This window comes from Orcinus orca, chromosome 16 (assembly GCF_937001465.1).
Source record: "Orcinus orca chromosome 16, mOrcOrc1.1, whole genome shotgun sequence".
Lineage (NCBI taxonomy): Eukaryota > Metazoa > Chordata > Mammalia > Artiodactyla > Delphinidae > Orcinus > Orcinus orca.
In genome coordinates this window covers 68,771,564-68,793,413 of record NC_064574.1, presented here as the reverse complement: position 1 = coordinate 68,793,413, position 21,850 = coordinate 68,771,564, and the positions used below count along the sequence as shown (strand labels likewise).

Sequence of the window (21,850 nt, the reverse complement as noted above, 5' to 3'; positions counted from 1 at the left end):
ACACCCCGGAACTCTCTTTTTAAGAATGAATCCCTAAAACCTCAGGCCTCTCAGCTGATGAGATGTCGGGGAGGGAGATGGTCACTTGCCTCTGTTAATTTCCGGGGCCTTCCTCTCTTTAGATAGTCTCACCAAATGCTGGATGTAAGGGTCCTGCCAGTAGCCAACGCTCACTGCAAACCTGAAAGAGATGAAAAAGGAAGCAGGTGAGTAGAGAGTAGGTTCAGGCCAGGTTCCACGGCCACGTTCCCAGGAACCAGGTCAAGGATCCACAAGAAATTTATTGACCTCAAAAGGCTAAATCATGCAACTAGAGATCATCATACTAAGTGAAGTAAGTCAGAAACAGAAAGACAAATACCACATGATATCACTTGTATGTGGAATCTAAAAATATGATACAAATGAACCCATCTATGAAACAGAAACAGACTCATGGACGTAGAGAACAGACTGGTGGTTGCCAAGGGGGAGAGGGTTGGGGGAGGGCTGGAGTGGGAAGTTGGGGTTAGTAGATGTAAGCTATTATATACAGAATGGATAAACAACAAGGTCCTGCTGTAGAGCACAGGGGACTATATTCCATATCCTGTGATAAACCATAATGGAAAAGAATATTTTTTTAAAAAAGAATGTATATATATGTATAACTGAATCACTTTGCTGTACAGCAGTAATTAACACAACATTATAAATCAACCATACTTCAATTTTAAAAAGGCCAAATCACATTTAATGCTCCAGCACAAGCTTAAACAGACTCACTCATCCATCCACCTCTGCATTCACATACACTGCCCATCACATTTCCCACCACGACCATTTCTTACCTCTTCCCCCTTATCACTAATTCCTTTCCCAGGACCCTAAACAGCAAATAACCTCACCTCCTACTTCATACAGAAGACCTGCAACCAATTATTCATTCAGCAAACTCACTGGCCAGAGCTAGTCAGATAACTCGGCTCAACCAAAAGTTTTGTGTCCAGGGGAAGGGAGACCCAGAAATATTTGGCAAACGTCACTAACAACTACCAAAGTATTTCTCCTGACTTTGTATTAAATACCTGTCCTTTCATGTCCCTTAAGGAGGTCACAGTGGGGAAACTAGGAACAAATAAAACAGCTATAACTTGGAAAATGCTAGGGTAGCTCAAACTCTCTCTAACCCAGTCTACACTACAAGCAGTTAAAGTTGTAGTGTTCCAAGCCTAGGAGCTGAAGCCCTGATTACCACTGGAAGTCTCCTGGCAACCATGAGTGGAACCAGCCTTAGGACAAATGAGAAGTCAGGGAAGGAAGCTGGATCCCTAAGGCCACGCCACACCCCTGTGGGCCTGGAGCCTTCTCTACCTGGCAACGAATACTTAGTGAGATAAGAAACATCATTACCACTTAAGTCAAATTGAGTCAGGCTTCTGTTACTTGCAGTCTTAAGCATCCTAAGTGATATCCTGAATAATACATCCATTTCCATGTTGCTTGATAAATAAACTGAAACTTAAGGTGGCTGGGTGTGTGTGTGTGTGGGGGGGTGTCACCCAGCTAAGTTCTAAGCTCCCAGAGCACATATTACATCTTTCCTTTTCTTCATATCTACCAACAAGGCTTACTGCTGCCTTGACAGCAATAGGTGCTGAATTTTGCACAAACATGCCTCCTCCAGTCTCTCGCATCCATGTCTGCACATCCATAGACACCCACAACAAAGCACATATGTTCAACTACTCAAGGCAGCAACTCAACAAAGAAACACACAAAGTACTAAGGAACACAATTTGCTATAAGCCCAGACTGTCCAAGGAAAACAGCAGACCCACAGAGTTTTACAAACAAACTTGCCCAGTTTTCTAAAATAGTGCTTTCCAGGAATTCCCCAGCGGTCCAGTGGTTAGGACTCTGCGCTTTCACTGCTGAGGGCGAGGGTTCAATGCCTGGTCGGGGAACTAAGATCCCGCAAGCCATACAGCACGGCCAATAAAATAAAATAAAAGAGTGCTTTTCAAACAATGAGTTGTGACCCATTCATATCATAAAATCGATGTAATAATTTGCAAATCTCCCTTTTAGAAAATGAAGTAGAACAGAGTAAAACAGAAAATAGCAGCATCATTCCACATTGTAAGAGTGTTTTGTGAAGCTTTTGTTTCAAGTGTGTGTTGGGGGTATAAGTGCCGCGAAAAATGTGTTCTCACTGTGGGTGGCAGTTTGAGGAACGCTGATTTCAAAGGAGTCATCTCGCGCCATCTAGTGGTAAAAGCCATATCTGCAGTTGAAGCAAGAACGGTAGACCAGTGATGAGAACACGCCTCGAACAATTTAGAGCTTGGAAGGGACCTTAGTCAAGCCCAACATCCAGAGCAAGAATCCTTTCGACAACATGGAGCCACTGTTGACTACTGCCCACAGAGAAGGCACTCACCCCACTGCGAAGAAACTCGAACTGCTGAAAAGCTCATCAATTTGCCCCCCTCTAAGTGTTCCTTGTTGGATTTATTAGTGCCCTCTCGGAAAACAAGGAGCAGTTTCTATTCCTCCCAACTCTGCATTATCAGTTGAGTTAATATTATTGATTTGGTCTAGCAATATTTATTGAGCGTCTGCTAAGTGCCAGGCATAGGGTTACAGTGGTGAACAAAATAGAGAAGGGACAAAGACAGAGATTATGACAAACGAGGGATATAATGGTATGGCGGATGGAGGACCTACTTCAGAGGTGAAAGGGAAGACCTCTCTTAAAGGGCATGGCTGAGTCGAGTCCTAGAGAATTAGGGAAAGGCAGCTGTGCAAAAGGCATTCCAGGTAAGAGGAACAGCAGATACAAACACTCGGGGGTGGGTGGCAGTGCACGTGGAGTGTTCTAGTAGCAGGAAGTAGGCAGGGCAGCTGGAGAAGAGTAAGAAAACAGGAGAAACTGGAGAAGACATTGGAGAGAGAAGCAGACTCAGGTCACACAGGGCCTGGCAGGAGCATGGGATGGATCTCCACAACACACTGGACGCGGTCAGTGATGTGCAGCAGTACAGAAAGGTGGGGAGATGCCTGGACATAACACAAGGACCCCCGATCATCTGGGGAGATGCCTGGACATAACACAAGGACCCCTGATCACTAGTACCCATGACTCCTACTTCCTAATTTTTCCAACATGTGTCTCTTTGCAGTCCTCAAATCTAGATGACTGCCAGTGGTTTCCATGCCTCCAAGGAAAAAGGCTCACTGCTTTGCCTTTGAGAGTGGCCAAGATAAAAAGATGTACAACACACTGCTGCGAAGAAGGAAGAGGGTGCTGCTGGGCATTGCTGCTGGGAGCTCTGAAGGGAGGCGGGCACCATGATTCAGCCGAGCAGATTACAGTGCATCCACACAATGAATACTAACCAGTCATCTGAAACGTAAATTAGAAGAACTGGGGACAGCAAGAGGTTCATGAAACATAGGCTATATTTCGTTATATCCAGGACACCACCAATTGTAAGACTGAAAAAAGAAAGGGACTTCCCTGGTGGCACAGTGGTTAAGAATCCGCCTGCCAATGCAGGGGACACGGGTTTGATCCCAGGTCCGGGAAGATCCCACATGTCGCGGAACAACTAAGCCCATGCGCCACAACTACTGAGCCTGCGCTCTAGAACCCACGCACCACAACTATGGAGCCCACGCACCGCAACTACTGAAGCCCACGCACCGCAACTACTGAAGCCCGCATGCCCTAGAGCCCGTGTGCCGTAACTACTGAGCCCGCACTCTGCAACAAGAGAAGCCACCGCAATGAGAAGCCTTCACACCGCAAGGAAGGGTAGCCCCTGCTCGCCACAACTAGAGAAAGCCCACGCACAGCAAAGAAGACCCAACGCAGCCAAAAACTAAAACTAAAAATAAATAAAGAAAAAAGAAGTTAAAAAACACTGCCAATTAATGTTTTTCTTATCGCTTAGAATTTTAATTTTGTGATTACTGAAAAAGCTCCTTCATTGGGACAGAGTGTCATCATCTCTCTCTCTCGTACAGACAGAAAAAGGAAAAGGTGAGTGAAGTAAGCTGCTAAGACTTCACTTTCAGGATGTCTGTGCCTTTCGACACAATATCAACCTCCGTGCCATCGAGGGCGTTAGCGAGGATACATTCCTTAACAGATCTCCACCATCCTCTCTGAGATTTTCTTCCAAGCAGCTAACCCTCACCCTGGAAGTTTTGATACTGGCTCTTTCTTGATCTCATTAGAAGGTATCAAGGGATGATTTTCGACAGCAATCAGGATCTGGGTTCTTTCTTCAAATGGTCCTTAAACAGTATGTGGACTAAAAGCACCAGGGACTGTGGTCACAGCTGCCCAACCATGCCATGCCAGCAGAAATAATCTCCATGCCTGCTTGCACAGGTAAGGACACCTCTAACAGACTTGACAGTGTCTGCAGGACACAGTGAGAGTAAGTCACATCTGATTTCAGAGAAGTTAAAATGCAAGACCATGTGTGTCACAAAATGGCTCAGATAGTATTGTCACATCTATATGTATAACTGAAATCACTTTGTTGTATACCTGAAACTAACACAATATTGTAAATCAACTATACTTCAATTTTAAAAAATAGTATTGAACTGTGAGGAACCACCATTGCCTATGATGACAAGGGACTCGCCAGATGTCAACATTTAGCAACGGAATAGCTAACAAGGGAGGAATATTTGCCCTTTTTTTTTTTTTTTTGGCTGTGCTACACGGCATGTGGAATCTTAGTTCCCCGACCAGGGATCAAACCCGCGCCCCCTGCGTGGAAGCGCGGAGTCCTAACCACTGGACCACCAGGGAAGGCCCAATATCTGCCACTTTTAAATGATGTTATTCTATTTCTTTTTAAACTAAATTAATTATTTCCATCAAAAAGATAGTATTGTCTTCACAACAAGAGCAACAGTAAGTTGCTCATACAAGGCATACAAGGCAAATATTACACTAGGAAAAATATTTGTAACAGGTCACAAAGTGCTAATATCCTTACAATATAAAGGACTCATAAATTAATATGGGAAAGAACTAATATTCCAGAAGAAAAAGAACGGGTAAAGGACAAAAATGAACCATTCACAAAAGAAGAAAAACTGACCAATGAACATATAAAAAGCTCAGCCTTATCAATGATTTTAAAAAAAAAGCAAAATGAAAATGAAAGCAAAAACAAGAGAGCAGTACTGCTCTTATCAAATCAGCAATAAAACTCTTTTTTAATAGAACCTGGCTTTGGAGAGGAATGAGGAAGAGGGCCCTGGAGCACCAATGTCCAAACTGGAAACTGGCACAGTCATGCTTCAAGGCACTGTGGCAACAGGTATAAGAAGCCAGAATAACATGTGAACACAATAGCCAAACAGTCCCACTTCTGGGATTTTATCCTTAGGAAATAACCAAGAATGAACACAAAGATTTTTTTTTTTTTTTTTTTTACAAGAACGCTGTACCTGGAGTTATAGTATCAGGTCGACAAAACAGGCCACAAGATTATACGGACAGGACATTCCCAAGTTTGTTAGAATGAACGCACACATATATATAAAGACTGCCCAGAGTAGATACCAACATGTTAATAGTGGTTATCTCCACACCCCAATACTGTGCACCTAGTTCTGTCACTTCCACGATCGTCCTCTGTTTCCCAAATCCAGAGAACATCCCTTCCATTTGAATATCTTGATTTCATGTTTCAAACCCAGAATCAGAGAATCAAACATCTCAGATCTGGAAAGACCTGAAAGATTCACTCGATCTTCATTCAATCACTATTGCTTTCAAAATGTTCATGACACTCACATACCACCTGTTCAAAGTAATGTTTTTTTTTAACATTTATTTCATTGAAGTGTAGTTGATTTACAATGTGTTAACTTCTGCTGTACAGCAAAATGATTCAGTTATACATATATATTTTTTTCATATTCTTGTCCACTATGGTTTATCACAGGATATTGAATATAGTTCCCTGTGCTCTACAGCAGGACCTTGTTGTTTAACCATCCTATATATAACAGTTTGCATCTGCAACCCCAAACTCCCAATCCTTCCCTCCCACGCCCCCTCCTTCCCAATGTAATATGTCTTTAAATAAACTCAATTTTCTTAGTACTCAGGTCTGATGTGCTACCTAATATTTTCTTCTAACACACACTGTAACGAATACCTAACCATTAACATTTAAAACATCTATCTGTGTACTGCCTAAAACCATCTCACATTCCTCTCATGGGAAACAGTGATCTGGCCCAACCACCAATTCATTAAAGAGACATTTATTGATTCTGTCCTATTTGCATAAGTATCAGCTGCAACAATGGGAAATTCATGTGAAGTTGTGAAACGCCTTCCAACAGGCATTTCTTCATCTGAGGATTCAGGGACTGGGAAAGGCCCTCCCTGGTCTCCCTGACTATGAGGGTCAAGGCTGGGGCTGGTTTGTTTCACTTCTCCTGAACACTGACTGCGTGCTTACCGCGTGCCAGGCAACCTTCAAATGCTTGACAAATAGGAATACATTGAGCCCTTGTAACAACCCTAAGGTGGTTTGCCCAAGCTGTGGAACCTTTAAGGAAATTAACTGCTTTACAAACCTACCTACCCACTGGATTTAGATCCCTCCCCAAACACTTTAGTGCTTAAATGATACATATCTATCGTGTGTGTGTGTGTGTGTGTGTGTGTGTGTGTATGTGTATTGCTTAGCTGCTTATAGATACATATGTATCTGTATGTATGTAAATCTATATATATGCAATTGCAAAAATCAACCGAATATTCTCAGCACTAATTTTCAAGTTTGGGATTTTAACTGCATACTTCTTGTGGTCCTCTAATTTTTAATTTTATTGTTGTTCTTCTACATCTTTTAGTTTCAATTTTTGGTTTCTATTTCCTGTTGGTTTTATTCTTGGTTTATAAATGGAAGATAGGAAGCAAAGTCTTAAGTGCAATAGACTCTGTACCTAAACAGAGTTCAGATTTGCTTCCTTTCTTGGGAGCTCTTGAAAGCTTCTTTTTGTTTTCCTAAGCAGATCGGCAGAACTTAAGTGTTCAATCATCTAAAAAACTGGGCCTGAATAACTAAGAAGACTCACAGGCTAGTTTCCTCCCAAAGGAGACTACTGGTATTGCCTTTTGGCTTCATCTAACATCTAATTACTTTACAAGTAATATGATCTAGAATCTACGGTCTCTCTTGTAAGCAGTCATTGAATAGTGGTCAAAGCATAAACGGAAAAGGAACCTACATTCACAGAGAGTGACATAAGTAGAAGAATCAAATCAGTCCCCTTGGTACAATGTCTCATATCTAAATTTTTAACCAAAAAAAAAGAAAATGTAATTAATAAAATTAATACAGAACACAGTAACAGGATGCCATGGACCTGAATAATGCTGATGTATTTTTGAAAAAAATAAAACACTTAAGAACCTGTATTCTGAATATTTCCTCCAGTCTGAGGCTTGCCTGCTCATTTTCTCAGTTTATCTCTTTTTCCTTTGTAGTTAGTACTTTTTGTGTTCTACATACTAAATATTTACCTACCCAAGGCTGCCAAGGTATTCCCCTATGTTTTCATACAGAAGCTTTATGGTTCTAGCTTTCATATTTAGGTTTATGGTCCATCCCAAATTAGTATGTGTGTACAGAAGGAGGTCAGTGTTCATTCTGTTTCCACTTGAATATCCAGTTGATCCAGAATTATTGGTTAAAAAGACTTCACTTTTCCCCATTGAAATGACTTGGCACTCGGGGCAAAAATCAGCTTACAGCACCGGTATAGGTCTATTTCTGTTTCAGTGATCTATTTTTCTACATTTATGCAAAGACCACATTGTTTTGATCACTGTAGCTTTACAGTGGGTCTTAGAAATCAGTAGATTAAGCAGTGTAAGTTCCCCAACTTCACCCTTCTTTTGAACATTTTTTTGGGCTACTCTAGATTTTTTGTGTTTCCATACACATTTTAGAATCAATTGTTAAGTTTTTCCAAAAAGATGGCTAGGGTTTTGACTGGGATTTAGACAGTTGGTTTTTTACTGCTATTGTAAATAATATTTAAAAATTTCACTTTCCTATATGTGTACGTATATTTACAACACATCTATCTGACAAATGATTCCTATACAGAATATATAATGAACTCCAACAAGTCAAAATCAACATTATCATCATTAGTGAAAATGGGCAAGGGCTTGAACAGATAATTCACAAAAGAAGATGCAGAATGGCCAATAAGCACACAATAAGTATACATCTGTCACCAGGGAAATGCTATTTCAGACCTTAATGAGATGCTATTTCACACTCACTAACAATGCTGAATGTTTAACAAGGATATGGAGCAACTGGAGTTTTGATACATTGCTGGTGGGAAGTGTAATCTGATAAAAACCACTTTGGAAATTAGTCTGGCAGTTAAATACATACCCACCCTATGACTAAGCAATTCTACTCCTAGATATTTATCCAAGAAAAATTCAGGCTTATATAAGAACGTTCATTGCAGCCTATTCACCATGGCCAAAAACTAGATACGACTCAAATGTCCATCATCAGGTGAATGGATGAACAAATCGTGGTACATTCATACAACACAAAAAGGAGCAAACTATTTTACCCTGACAAAGATTATCTCCTTGACCAAACTCTAGCCAGGCTCCTCTGAGACCTCCTCTACTAGGCATCAACCTTGGCCTATAATATAAAGACCTGAGCAAACATTAACATAGCTCCTAACAGCTCAAGGCCACACCACTAGGGTGTCTCTAGTCCCCCTTAGCATGCCTGCCTGAGAAAACTCAAGACTGCCAAAAGAACTTACTGTTGGTTCCAGGCAACACCTAAAGATAGGGCCTCCCTGTCTCCCAGCTAGCAAATCCAGATGGTTTCTGCTGGACCAACACTCCCTTTTCCCATTTTCTGTAATTCTTTCTCTGATTCTACTGAATCCCTGCTCGCCCCCCTCCTTCCTCCCTCACTTGCCCTTTAAAACACCCTCTGTACAAATCAGAGTTGAGTTTAGTTCATGCTGGATTCTTTTCCCTGTTGCAATAGTTATTGCTGATTAAAATCTGACCTTACCACTTTAGCATCCAGCTTTATCTGTGACAACGGGCGATTATCTTTGACAACGTGTACAACATGGATGAATCTCAAAGAACATCTTGAGTGAAAGACACAAAAAGAATGCATACTGTATGATTCTGTTTATATGACATTCAAGAATAGGCAAATCTATGGTAGCCCGAAACAGAAAATGGTTGCTGGGGGGCGGGGGAGTGGTAATGAGACTAAGTAGAGATAAGGGAACTTTCTGGAGTTTCAGAAATATTTTGTATCTTGTTTCGGGTGGTGGTACATAGATATATGCAACTATCAACACTCATCAAACTGAACATCTTATTCTGTATATATTATCTCCCTCTCCCCATTCCCCTTCTCTCCTAAGAATACCTGAGGAAATTCCAGAAGGAAAAAAAAAAGGTGAGGGATATAGCACATCCTCCAAGTTCCCTTTCCAATATCCATTCACCCTTTCTTCCTAAGAGGACCCCAATTTCGTTTGAGGCATCAATCTGCCCTATTGGAAATTCTTACCTCCCCACACTTTCCTGCACCCAGGAGTGGAGCCATGTGTCCTAATGATGGCTAATGAGAAGTACACAGAAGTCTACAGGGTTGGGCTTCCCAAAAAGCTACTGCTTTCCTTACGAAAATGGGCAGATTCAGACACATACATGGCTCTTGCTAGTATCCCTTCCTTTGCTTTCTTCCCAGAGCACAGCTGCTCAAACAGACTAAAAAAAATCTGATAACCCTGCTACAAACCTATCCTCACCCTGTGAAGCAAGCTGTGGGAGCTCTAAATCAATTCACAGCTGAGTAACTTTGTGAGTCGAAAATTTTCAGACATCAAAATGGAAAAAAAAAAAAAAGCGATTTCAACTGGAAGTCAAGAAATGACAACCAAGGACCTACTGTAAAGCACAGGGAACTATACTCGATGTTGTGTAATAACCTATAAGGAAAGAGACTCTGAAGAAGAATATAGATATATAAATATATACACATATATATATGTATAACTGAATCACTGTGCTGTACACCTGAAACTAACACGATATTGTAAATCAACTATACTTCAATAAAAAAAAAGAATGACATATGCACTGCTGTGTTAAAGTATATATAAGAATTTAGTATACAAGTGACATTTCAAATCAATGGGGAAAATAAGACCATTCAATAGATGATGTAGGAACAAATGGCTAATAATTTGAGACAAAATTAAGTTAAAACTGCTACCTTATAATGTCCAAAATAATAAATATAGATGAATGATCTAAGCATAAAAGCCAAAACCATAGAAGTGCTAAAAGAAAATGTTATAAAGATTGAGAATGGCCTTTAAAAGCTTTACCCCAAAACCACAAGCCATAAAGTTAGATTGTCAGATTCTATACCCTAAAGCGTCACCATTTCTGTATTATGAAATGTACAGTACAAGCTATACTGAAAGACGAGCAACAGCTTGAGAGAAAATGCTGCAACAAATACCAAGGTAAAGGATTACTATTCCAGATACAAAAGGTTCTTACAAATCAATAATAAAAATACAAATAACCGAACAAGAAAAAGACAACAACCCAGTAGGACAGCAACGTGGGAGAGAGGATTCACACAGAAAATATCAATGAGTGTGTGAGCAGTCAAAAAATGCTCAGTCTCACTCGTGATTTTAGGAATACAAATTAAGAACAGGTGTTATCTTCCACCTGCCAGTTGGTGAACAATCTAAGAGACTGAGAATGTTCCATGATTAGCATCTCCGTTCACCATAGGTTAAGAATGGAAACGGATTATCACCTCCTTGGAGGACCATCTTGCAGAAGCTTCTCCCCTGAAATCTGTCACACGGGAAAACTCAAACACGTGTGCAAAGATGCTCATCACAGCACGATTTTTTTTTTTTTTTTTTTTTTGCGGTACGCGGGCCTCTCACTGTTGTGGCCCCGCCCGCCGCGGAGCACAGGCTCCGGACGCGCAGGCTCAGCGGCCATGGCTCACGGGCCCAGCCGCTCCGGGGCATGTGGGATCTTCCCGGACCGGGGCACGAACCCGCGTCCCCGGCATCGGCAGGCGGACTCTCAACCACTGCGCCACCAGGAAAGCCCCCACAGCACGATTTTAAGAACAAAATCATAACCACCTAAATGCTGACCAAAAGAACAATCAAATAAGGTACAACCGCACTGCAGAATACTGTGCAGCCAATAAAAAGAATGAGGCAGATCTGGTTGAAATTACATGTACAATATGTTCACAGTAGGCTCTTGAGTGGGGAAAAAGTACAGTTGACCCTTGAACAACGTGGAGGTTAGGGGTGCTGACCCCCATGCAGTAGAAAATCCAGGTACAGCTTTACAGTTGGCCCTCTGTATCCTCGGTTCCGCATCTACAGATTTGACAACTTTGGATCGTGTAGAATGGTATTTAATGAAAAAACACTCTGCCTGCTTAAGTGGACCTGTGCAGTTCAAACCCATCTTGCTCAAGAGTCAACTGTACTCACCTTTCTCATTTAAAAAATTAAGCTTTTAAGAGAGGGAAAAAAAAAGATGTGATATTACTATTTGAGATCTAAGATCACTACTTTTCGCAAATGTTTTCCAAAATCTAATGTTTTCCTTTTATTAAAAAAAAAAATGGGGGCGATAAAACATCCCCAGTTTATTTGACCTTTCTGATGGCAAGGTTGGCAGCTAACGTATCCTCCACAGTATGTTCTAGTTCTAAAGTGACATGTCTTCTCTGGGAGTGGAAAGTACCTTGGCACCTGCCTTCAAAGTATTTCAGATCAAAATCTTAGCCCTGCTCTCTGGGGCATAGCTGTGAAGATGCAATCAGTGTTCTGGAGAGGCCAGGGCCCTCGGGAAAACGCTGGCTTTCCTGAGAGGTGATCCTGTGTCCTGCTTTCATGACGGGGTAGCGGGGGACATCTGTCGATTCGGTTGAGAAATCAGATGAACTTCTATTATTTGCACAGTAGAATTTCAGCCTTACAGCCCCTGGTCTGGCTTCTAACACATACGGACCACTGAAAACCAGTTAAACAGAAAACCAGAATTTTTAAGACCTCATCAGGAAATATAATCTTGAGCATTTGCATTCGGGTCTAATCAATTTAGCCATCCGACAGATAATTATTGTGTGTCTACAATGCGAATGGCACTAAGGTAGACAGGTCCCTGCTTTGTGTTGTTTTCATTCTGGTCGAAGGGACAGACATTAAACAGCATGTCTGAACTACAACTGGGCTGATGACCACAAAGGAGACGCACGGAGTGTTACGAGAACACGGAACACAGGCTACGTCTTGTCTGCAGGAGCCAAAAAGGCCTCCTGGAAGGAGCCACACCTGAGATAAGCCAAAAATCTTGGCGTCATCTTTGACTCCTCACCGTACATCCAATCCGTCAGTACATTCTATCAGCTTGACCTTCAGTGTATCCAGAATCTAACGGATTCCCAGCACCTCCACCGCTACCATCCTGAGCCAAGCCCCCAGCATCTCTGACTTGGGGTATTCTGAGAGCACATCTCCCTGCCTCCGTGCTGCCCCCTACAGTCTGTTCTCACCAGAGACGCTGAAGGGATCCTGTTCAAACCCAAGTCACCTTTGTCTTCCAAGTCCCCCAGCGGCTCCCATCTCACTCAGAGTGAAAGCTGAGTCCTTAAAAGAGCTCGTCTCCCCCTCACTCAGCCGGCCTTGCAGCTCCTGGGACAGGCAGGGCCAGCTCCTGCCTCACAGGGCCTTTGTACTCTGCCTGGGACATTGCTTCCCCAGAAGTCCATCCTCAGGGCTCCCTCCCTCCCCAGCACTGACCTTCTCGATGGGGCCATCCCTGGCCATCCCGGCTCACGTGGCCTTCCAACATTCCTACAGCATCGCCCACCATCTCACGTGCCAGATATGTTGCTCGTTTGCTTCCTGGCTGCTTCCTCCACTGGAATACATGCCCCATGACAGCTCCGTTTTTGTCTGTTTCATTCACTTCTGCATCCACACTAGAACAGGGTCTCCATAAACTGAGCAGGGTCTCAATAACGAATATCAAATGAAGGCATCAGTCTGAGGGATGACATGGAGCTGATCAGACAAGGAAGGGTGGGAGAAAGCATTTCGGGAGGGAATGGCCGGCTGAAAGGCCCCAGGAAAGACAGGAACAGGTCTCGCCCGAGGAACTGAGAGGACGGTGGCGAGAAGGAAAGAGCTGGGGGAAGCAAGATTGGAGGAGCCAGACGGAGCACGCAGGGCCGGGCGGACCATGTGAGAAACTTCGCTCTTTTTCTAACAGCAACAAGAAGCCATTAAACTAGGGAGTGACAAGGTCCCATGTGCCTTTTGCAAACCTCTGGCTTCAGTGTGAGAACTGGACTTGGGGACGTAAACATGATTGGGGAGCTCAGTTGGCAGATGGGTGTCACGGCTCAGACCACGGATGACCTGAGCGTGGACTGAGACGGCAGCCGCAGAGGTGGAGGAAAGGAGGTAGATTCCAGAAACATTTTGCAGACACAATCTAAGGTCTCGGTGATTGATTCATAGATTCAAATTCATAGATGAATTTCACTTACAGGGGGTAAGTGAAAGGGCAGCTCCACGATGACTCCTACCTTTTTTACCCTAACTGAGGGGACAATGGCATCACCCACTGAGTTGCGAGGGTGGGGTGGCGTGGAGGAAAATTCGGGAAGGTGATCTTGAGCGCAGTTTTGGAAATAATGAATTTGAGATCATTCTGAGAAATCCAAATGGAGATTTCCAGCTGGCAAGGATCAGATCCAGGGTAGCGTGATCAGATCAGGAAAGGTGAGGCGTGTCGCTATTTATCTTGTGGCTGACGGAGAATCAAAAAGCTTCAAGTAGCAAAGTGACAGGATAAGATTTGTGATTCTGAAAAAATCACCCTGGCCACAGCATAAACACTTGGACAGGGGAGATGGCCAGACTAGAAGCAGGTAGAACAATAAGGACGTGTTGCAACAGATCAGGTGAGCGAGGGCTGTGGCCGTCGGGAAGGAAAAGGGAACAGACTTTCCCTTTGTCACCAGCCCATCTGCTGCACAGCTGCTGGGGATTTTTCTAAAACACAAACCCAGATCATGTCAGTTCCCCAACTTGAAAGCCCTTGGGACCTTCCCCATTCTGTTCTCTGACAACCTCTCCAGAATTCACTCTTGCTACCCAGCGCCCATCCAAGGTCAAGTTCCCCTAACACTTCCCCTAAGAGCTTTGATCTCTATGTTCTTTGGCTCCCGCTCTTTTCTTCTGCCTGGTAAACACCTATTCGCCTTTTTAAGACTCACCTCTCCTCCCCTGTGAAAATAAGAAAACCAGTGCTGACCGCTAGGAGTTGGCCTGGTACCACGAGCCAGGCTTCACTGCAGTTAGATGCTTGCCTGGTGCTCACAGAGGCCACGCTGTCCTTCTGTTGGACAGAAACAATCTCGCAGGACCAGCAGCACAAGGTCGCACTGCAACAGCGACGAATTGAGACAAAACAGGACCCCTTCACAATTTTGTCTAACAGACAAAACCAAGGTCATCATGCCAGCCACAGGTCCCAAACACTCCTCTCTCCTGGCTGAGATGAGCAACTGTGGCTTCTTTACGAATCACAGAGTGTCTGACTCTAGAAAAGTCAGACACACCTCCTCCTAGAAAAGACTGAGCTACCCAATCACAAAATTGTCCCCGCCTCCTGTGAGCACCCAATCCCGGGCAAATCTCTGCTTCCTTGAACCCTCCCCCAAATTACCCAACTGAAGCCCAAATCCTGTAAGTTCTTTCTAACACCCCTTACGGATAGGCCCCAAAGCTCCCTTAACTTAAAAAGAGCCTCCTATTTTAACTCAGGGCTTTCATCCGCTTTCCCAAGATTAATAACTTTAAAGTTGCAAATTCATAGATGAAAAAGAAAACTTCCCACTGGCTGGAAAATAAGGCAATTCTAAAATAAAATGTCTGTCAACTTTTTTTTTTTTTTTTTTTTTTTTTGCGGTACGCGGGCCTCTCACTGTTGTGGCCTCTCCCGTTGCGGAGCACAGGCTCTGGACACGCAGGCTCAGCGGCCATGGCTCACGGGCCCAGCCGCTCCGCGGCATGTGGGATCTTCCCGGACCGGGGCACGAACCCGTGTGCCCTGCATCAGCAGGCGGACCCTCAACCACTGCACCACCAGGGAAGCCCTCTATCAACTTTTTAATGTTTCATTTTTATTACGAATTTTACACTCAAAACACTGGAGAATAGGAAAGTGAGCTAGCCAGAGAATCACGCTGGAATGAGCTGGTCCTGTAAGGGCACAGGTGAGGCTGGCTGACACGAAATCCCAGCAGTATGAAGCCACCCTGCTGTGTGATTTCTACCACCAGTATTCCGGGTGAAAACGGAGAGTCTGGTTCAACCAGGGTCTGGGTTTACTAGGATTAAGGGCAAGGGAAATAAAGCCATTGCCAAGAGAACTACTGAAGGATTGGCTATGAACTCGAAGCTCAGTTAAGAGGTAGCAGCCTACAGGGAAGTGTCTAAAGGCTGGAGAAAACCATGGAGGTCCTGAGGAGAAAGATGCTGAGGGCAGAGCAGAAACAACTGATCAAGCGTGCTGGAAAGAAGAGACTGGGGTTGAAGGGCGCTGCACTGTTCATCTGTGAGGTGGTGCATGCAGCACCGGGATGGAAATCCAGGGGATCGTGGCGGGAACGGTGACAGAGGTGGATGAGCAGAGGTAATCACTGCAGATGAGGTGTTCAAGAAAATAAGCGTTCCCGCGTGTACACTGGGTCCTCCACATGCACGCTAGGAAGTCAACTAGGATGATGGCAAGAACTGAGGCAGAGAGGAAGGCCTGTGGGCCAGATACCCAAGTCATCAATGAATTAGGTGAATAACCAGCAGAGGGTAAAAAACAGTAATATGGAGGAGAGGATGCTGGGGACGTGGGTCTCAAAGAAATGGGGTGAGGGGACAAAGAGCAGTGAGGACACAAATTCTGATCCTCCTGATTCTAGGATATCCAGGGTGTGAGAAAACAGAGGCATGACTTGGCTTCAAGAAAAGGATATCCCCAGGGAAGGGCCGGCGTCAATACAAAGAGAGGGACGGAATGAATAAAGAGAGGCTAAGGAAATAGAGGTGGAGGATGATTATGGAGTGGTAATTTCAGAGGGCACAGTGGGGGCTGCAGGAGGGGTGCGATCAAGGGTAAAAATGAGTGGGGAACTGACTTAGGGGCACAGCATGATGGAGAAGATAAGGAGGACTGGGGAGTGGGGTGAGTTAGCCATCCTGGTAAGTGCACTATAGATAGCTGTTGAATCAAATGGGAGTTATTAGGCATAAACCTAAAATATCCAATCAGAAGCGTTCTAACTGTTGGACTGTAGGAGTGATGGAGTCTGTGGTGATGACGATGATGATGATGATTTGGTGACAATGGGGCATTGATGATGACAACAACTACCAATTGTGAACACCTACTATGTGCCAAGCGCTCTTGGAAGCATGCCACATTTAAGCCTCACAACAACCCTCTGAGACCGATAACAGCATTATTATCTGCAGAGGGGCTCTAAACCAAAAGGAGGGAGCAAACTAAAACAGAAATAACAGAATTGTAGGAGCCCTGCGGAGCTAATCGGCTTTTTGAACATTATTTTAGGGATCTTACAGCTGTAACTCATGGCGGCAGGAACCAGCATGACCCACAGCTATTTCAGTAACTTCAAACAAATAATGTTCAGACTGGAGGAAAAATCAAAATAACAATAAGAATTTATTGAAGGCTTCACTTCGTGCCAGATCCTGTGCTAACCTTTGCATGGATTATCTCATTTAATCCTCATATCTAAAAGGCAAGTTACCATTATTATCCCCATTATAAAGATAAGAAAACTAAGGCAGAAAGAGAGTAACAGGCCCACAATTCACACAAAGAATTCCTATTTAATAAGATGACTTCTTGACAAGACTTAAGGGTTTCATATGTTACAGTGAAGGTGCAGGTCACAGTATCAACAGAACTTGAAAGTTATTAAATCCTGCAAAATATCTTAAAACATTAACTTATGGATTCTCACCATCTCTTTGCATGTTTTTTCCAGATGAGAGAAAACCCAGTGCAAAAAAAACTTTGATGAAATGCATCCAGATGGCAAACATGTCTGGTTTTTACGGCCTGGGAACCTACCCCAGAAGATTCTGATTCAGTGGATCTAGAGTCGGCCCTGAGTATCTGCGTTTCTTTTAAAAGCTCCAAAGGCTCTGCTGGTGTGCAGTTTGGGCTGGGAACTACTGCCTTAGATTCTCTGCAGTTCCAAATCCAAACTTCCCCTGTGACGTTGAGATGTCTGAAGACACCAAGGGCATTAGAAACTGAGGCAGAGAAGAGGTGAAATTATAAAAACCATCCAACAGAGAGCCAAGGAAAGGCATGCTCTGGTTATACTTTTCTCTGTACTTTTGTGTCTGAACTATTTCCTAGCTAATTTGCTTTATTTTCTTAAATTAATTTTTATTGTAGTTGATTTACAATGTTGTGTTAGTTTCTGCTGTACAGTAAAGTGAATCAGTTACACATATACATATATCTACTCTTTTTTAAGATTCTTTTCCCATACAGGTCATTACAAAGTATTGAGTAGAGTTCCCTGTGCTAGACAGTAGGTTCTTATTAGTTATCTATTTTATATATAGTACCTAATTTGCTTTATGTAGGCAAGTTGGCCAAAAATGTTACCAACAAATATTAAATGAGCCAAGTATTACCAATAAATATTAAGTAAACCTAGCCCTAACGTGCTACTGAAAAGTATTTTATTTCTCTCTGGTAATTCTGACGGCACTTCTGATTCTCTTAGCAAACAGCAGTCAAATATGAGAAAAATTGCTTCTAATTCAATAATGCTACGGATGTGGTCAACAGAGATCAAAAGCTGGAGAAGAAATACAGTTGGGTATAATTCATTTAAGCTCACAAATTTCACCAGGGACTGCCTTCAAGCCTTTAATACTTATGAATGTATTTATCTATTTATTTAATCAACCACCACTAACACGTACTACACGCCAGACACTACACTAAGTGCTTTACTAATATTTAATATCATTTCATCTTTACAAGCACCTATGAAGTGGGTATTATTTTCATCCCCACTTTACAGATCAAGAGACTGAGACACAGAGTGATTTAGTAACCTGCCCAAGTTCACGCAGCTAGTGAATGGCCCATCTTGACAGTCTGGCTCCAGAGTCCATGCTCTGAATCACTATGCTTAGTCTCCAAGACCTACAAAAAGTTCAAACCTTAACCCAAAACTTGTTTTCCCCACCAGGTCCCTACAAGGCCGCAGCTTCCGAGGCATTCATTCAGTTCCTCAAACAGTCCATACTCCTTCCTTGACCTGCCTGAACACCCTCCTATATCCCTATTTTCTTTCTTTTTTAAAGTCATCTGTTCTCAGCTCAAACATTATCAACTAAATTTCAAACTCTAATGGCACACTGTATTTCTCAGCATTAAACACAAAATTGTAATTATATTACTTCCTGGGTAATTATTTGCTTCCTGTCTTTTCCAACTAGGGGGTGAGTTCAGACACCATGTCAATCTTCTTCATGGGTTCTCAATCACTGAATACCCACCAACCAGCCAAAAGGAAATAAGCTCTCCATAATTTGGGTTTTCTTTTTTTGTTTTTGGCCACGCTGCCAGGCTTGTGGGATCTCAGTTCCCTGACCAGGGACTGAATCCGCGCCCTTGGCAGTGAAAGTGCAGAGTCCTAACCACTGGACCGCCACGTAACTCCCTCAATAATTTTTGTTGAATGAATGAATGAGTGGCATACACTCAAGTCTCATGCTTTCTTTTTCATGCTTTCTGGTACGTGACACATACCTGTGCTCGCAACGGCCCCCCACATAGCCCCCACTACACCCGCAAAAGTGCAGACTCCAATAGCACACAGGAAAGCTCTCTGGAAAATACTGGCTCTGCACACAAATATTATGTGACCCTGGACAGGTCATTTCCCCCCTTAACTGACCTGAGTTTCAGGTGCACAATGGGGATCACGCCAAATCCCAATGGAATGTAACCTACAAAAGAGGGAGAACCTGCACTTCTCCCCATAACCTATCAAAACTGTAGTTATTACTCGCTTCAAGTGTGTTTCCAGCAAGACCCTGGCTCCGAGAAGGCCAAGTCCACGTCTGCCTGGTTCAGCGCCGTATCCCAGGCAGGGTACCCGCGGGCTTGTACCGTGCCTGGCCCACAGCAAAAATTAGATAATTATGAGTTAAGTAGATGAATGCCTGCTCTGAGCATTTCACAGATGTCGCACGAGTTGACGGGTGACTTCTGGCGTAAAAGCGTATTCCTTAGACACAGGCCCGCCTCCCACCTAGGCCCCAGCCCCCCGGAGATGCCAGCCCCTAACCCCCACGCCAGGAAGTCACCTCTTGCATATAGAAGCATCTTCGCAAGTGCCGCGCACGCCCTCGTCGTCCGTGTCGCTAGGGGAAGAACAGGTGGTGAAAGAGGGCCTCCTCAGGCTAGTGGCCATGGGCGTGAAGGTGTCGGGGTGCTGCGCCCACCGGTGACATGGAAGCGGGGTCGACGGACGCCGGGAAAATGAGCGAGCCCCGGACAAGGTAGTAGAGACGGACTGGGTTCTACAAGGCTCACCTGGCGCGGCTCAGTGACGCCGCCCACGGCGGCTGCCCCAGCAACCTGCCCGCTGATTAGATCCTTTGCGAAGACGCTCATTGGACAATTTCCCCGCCCCGTCAGCCCACGGAGGTACCCATTGGACAACTCCCTTGGCCCCGCCCACATAACCCGGAAGTACCCGGAGGGAGAAAGTAAACTGAAATTGACGTAAGAGAGCACCGCAATGCTCTCCGGGAATTGTAGTCTTCGGGGCTTTGAGAGGCCCCTGCGTTTCTTTTTTTTTTTTTTTTTCGCGGTACGCGTGCCTCTCACTGTTGCGTCCTCTCCCGCTGCGGAGCACAGGCTCCGGACGCGCAGGCTCAGCGGCCATGGCTCACGGGCCCAGCCGCTCCGCGGCATGTGGGATCTTCCCGGACCGGGGCACGAACCCGTGTTCGTTGCATCGGCAGGCGGACTCCCAACCACTGTGCCACCAGGGAAGCCCCGCCACTGGGTTTCTTATTGCTAGTCACGAAATTTTATAACTGTAGTTAACTCAGAGCGGAAGAGCTGGAAGGATTCTCAGCACTGGGGCAAAGGGCAGAGAATCCAGACGGAAAAACAAGTGTCAGTGTTACAGTCAGTTGGGGCTCAGTTTCATTCAGAAATTGAACAAGTATTTACTGAGTGCCGACTCTACCCCAGGAACTGGGCGAAGAGCTTTGCACACATAATCGCCTTTGAAATGTTGTGAGGGAAGGAATATGTGGAAAACGAATACAATGGAAAACTATGTAGCAGTGAAAATGAACGAACTAGAGTCACCAGTTACAAGTATCAGTGTCTGAATTTCAAAAACATGATATTCGGTGAAAGAAGAAATAGATAACATTTTTGTAAAGTTCAATCCAAGCAAAACTAATGTTATTTAGAAAAACAACATATATGGTAATAATATACAGAAAAGTAAAGGAATGAGTGGAGAAAAACAGAAGTTAGGCTCCTTGTGACCTTTAGGGAGGAGGGTAGGACACTCCTCCAGGGAAACGAAATGGGGAAGGAGTATATAGACACTTCAATAATTTCTAAAGCTGAGGTAGGTTCACGTGTGTTTGTTTCACTATGATACATAGTCAAGATGTTCGTATATTGTGTACTAGACTTATTATAAAACATTTTCTTTTCTTTTAACTTTTTTTTTTTTATTTTTGGCTGCGTTTAGTCTTTGTTGCTGCACGTGGGCTCTCTCCAGCTGTAGCGATCAGGGACTACTCTTCGTTGCAGCGCACAGGGTGCGTGGGCTTCTCACTGCGGTGGCCTATCCTGCTGCAGAGCACGGGCTCTAGGCACGCAGGCTTCAGTAGTTGTGGCACACGGGCTTAGTTGCTCCGCGGCATGTGGGATCTTCCTGGACCACGGCTCAAACCCGTGTCCCCCGCATTGGCAGGCGGACGCCCAACCACTGCGCCACCAATAAAACATTTTCTAACTAAAATTTTTAAAGTGTGTTTGCATGTTCCATTTCATTATCTGTCAGGAGCAGAGAATGGATATACTCAAACTTGAAGAACCTTGAGTCTTACACACGCACGCACACACACACACACACAAGCAAAGTAAACAAACGACAACAAAAACCCAGTACACATATCTTGGGGCAAGATCAGTTATCAAATCCTTGCTTAGTATTCAGTGGAGGAACAAGAGCCCATTGATAACCAAAGTAGAAATGACAGTGGGGAAGGCTGAGGTTAGGGAGTTTTGCCAGGGGGAGTGGTGATGAGATGAAATATACCACTTTCTCTGAGTGATCCTTTGCCAAGAGGGTAATGCAAACCAGTGAACACGCATAGTCTCCCAACTGGCAGTGTACACAGTCCATGGGTGTCAGTGGGCAAGGACAGTGGGTCCACAGCAAGCAGTAGTATAAGACATCAATTCCATAGGTCTGGATGGTGAGCCTGAGGGACTAGAAGAAGGTGGAGCCTTCTTCCTCTCTTGTTTGATGAGCAAAGAACATCTCTGATCTCTGCTGAGAGTTTGATTCAGAAAAACTGGTGCTTCAGAGGACTTTGGTCAGTTTTTCACTGAGGGGTCACCCCAGAGGCTTCCTGCAGGCAG

General features: G+C 44.1%; 1 protein-coding gene across 4 annotated transcripts in view; it reads right to left on the bottom strand.

Moving 5' to 3' along the window:
* Positions 1-19,848, bottom strand: part of LCMT1 (leucine carboxyl methyltransferase 1) — a 53,438-nt gene extending 33,590 nt beyond the window's left edge. Inside the window, exons 1-2 of one of the 4 annotated variants that reach the window (XM_004268593.4) lie at positions 19,537-19,848; positions 90-181 (exon numbers count right to left, since the gene is read on the bottom strand). In XM_004268593.4, the coding sequence (XP_004268641.1) occupies positions 90-181; positions 19,537-19,643 (199 nt within the window). In that variant the 5' untranslated portion in view covers positions 19,644-19,848. The remainder of the gene's footprint in view (positions 1-89; positions 182-19,536) is intronic. The other 3 variants (XM_049699040.1, XM_049699039.1, XM_033426022.2) reach the window with 3 other exon arrangements.
* Between the last annotated feature and the right edge of the window lie 2,002 nt (positions 19,849-21,850).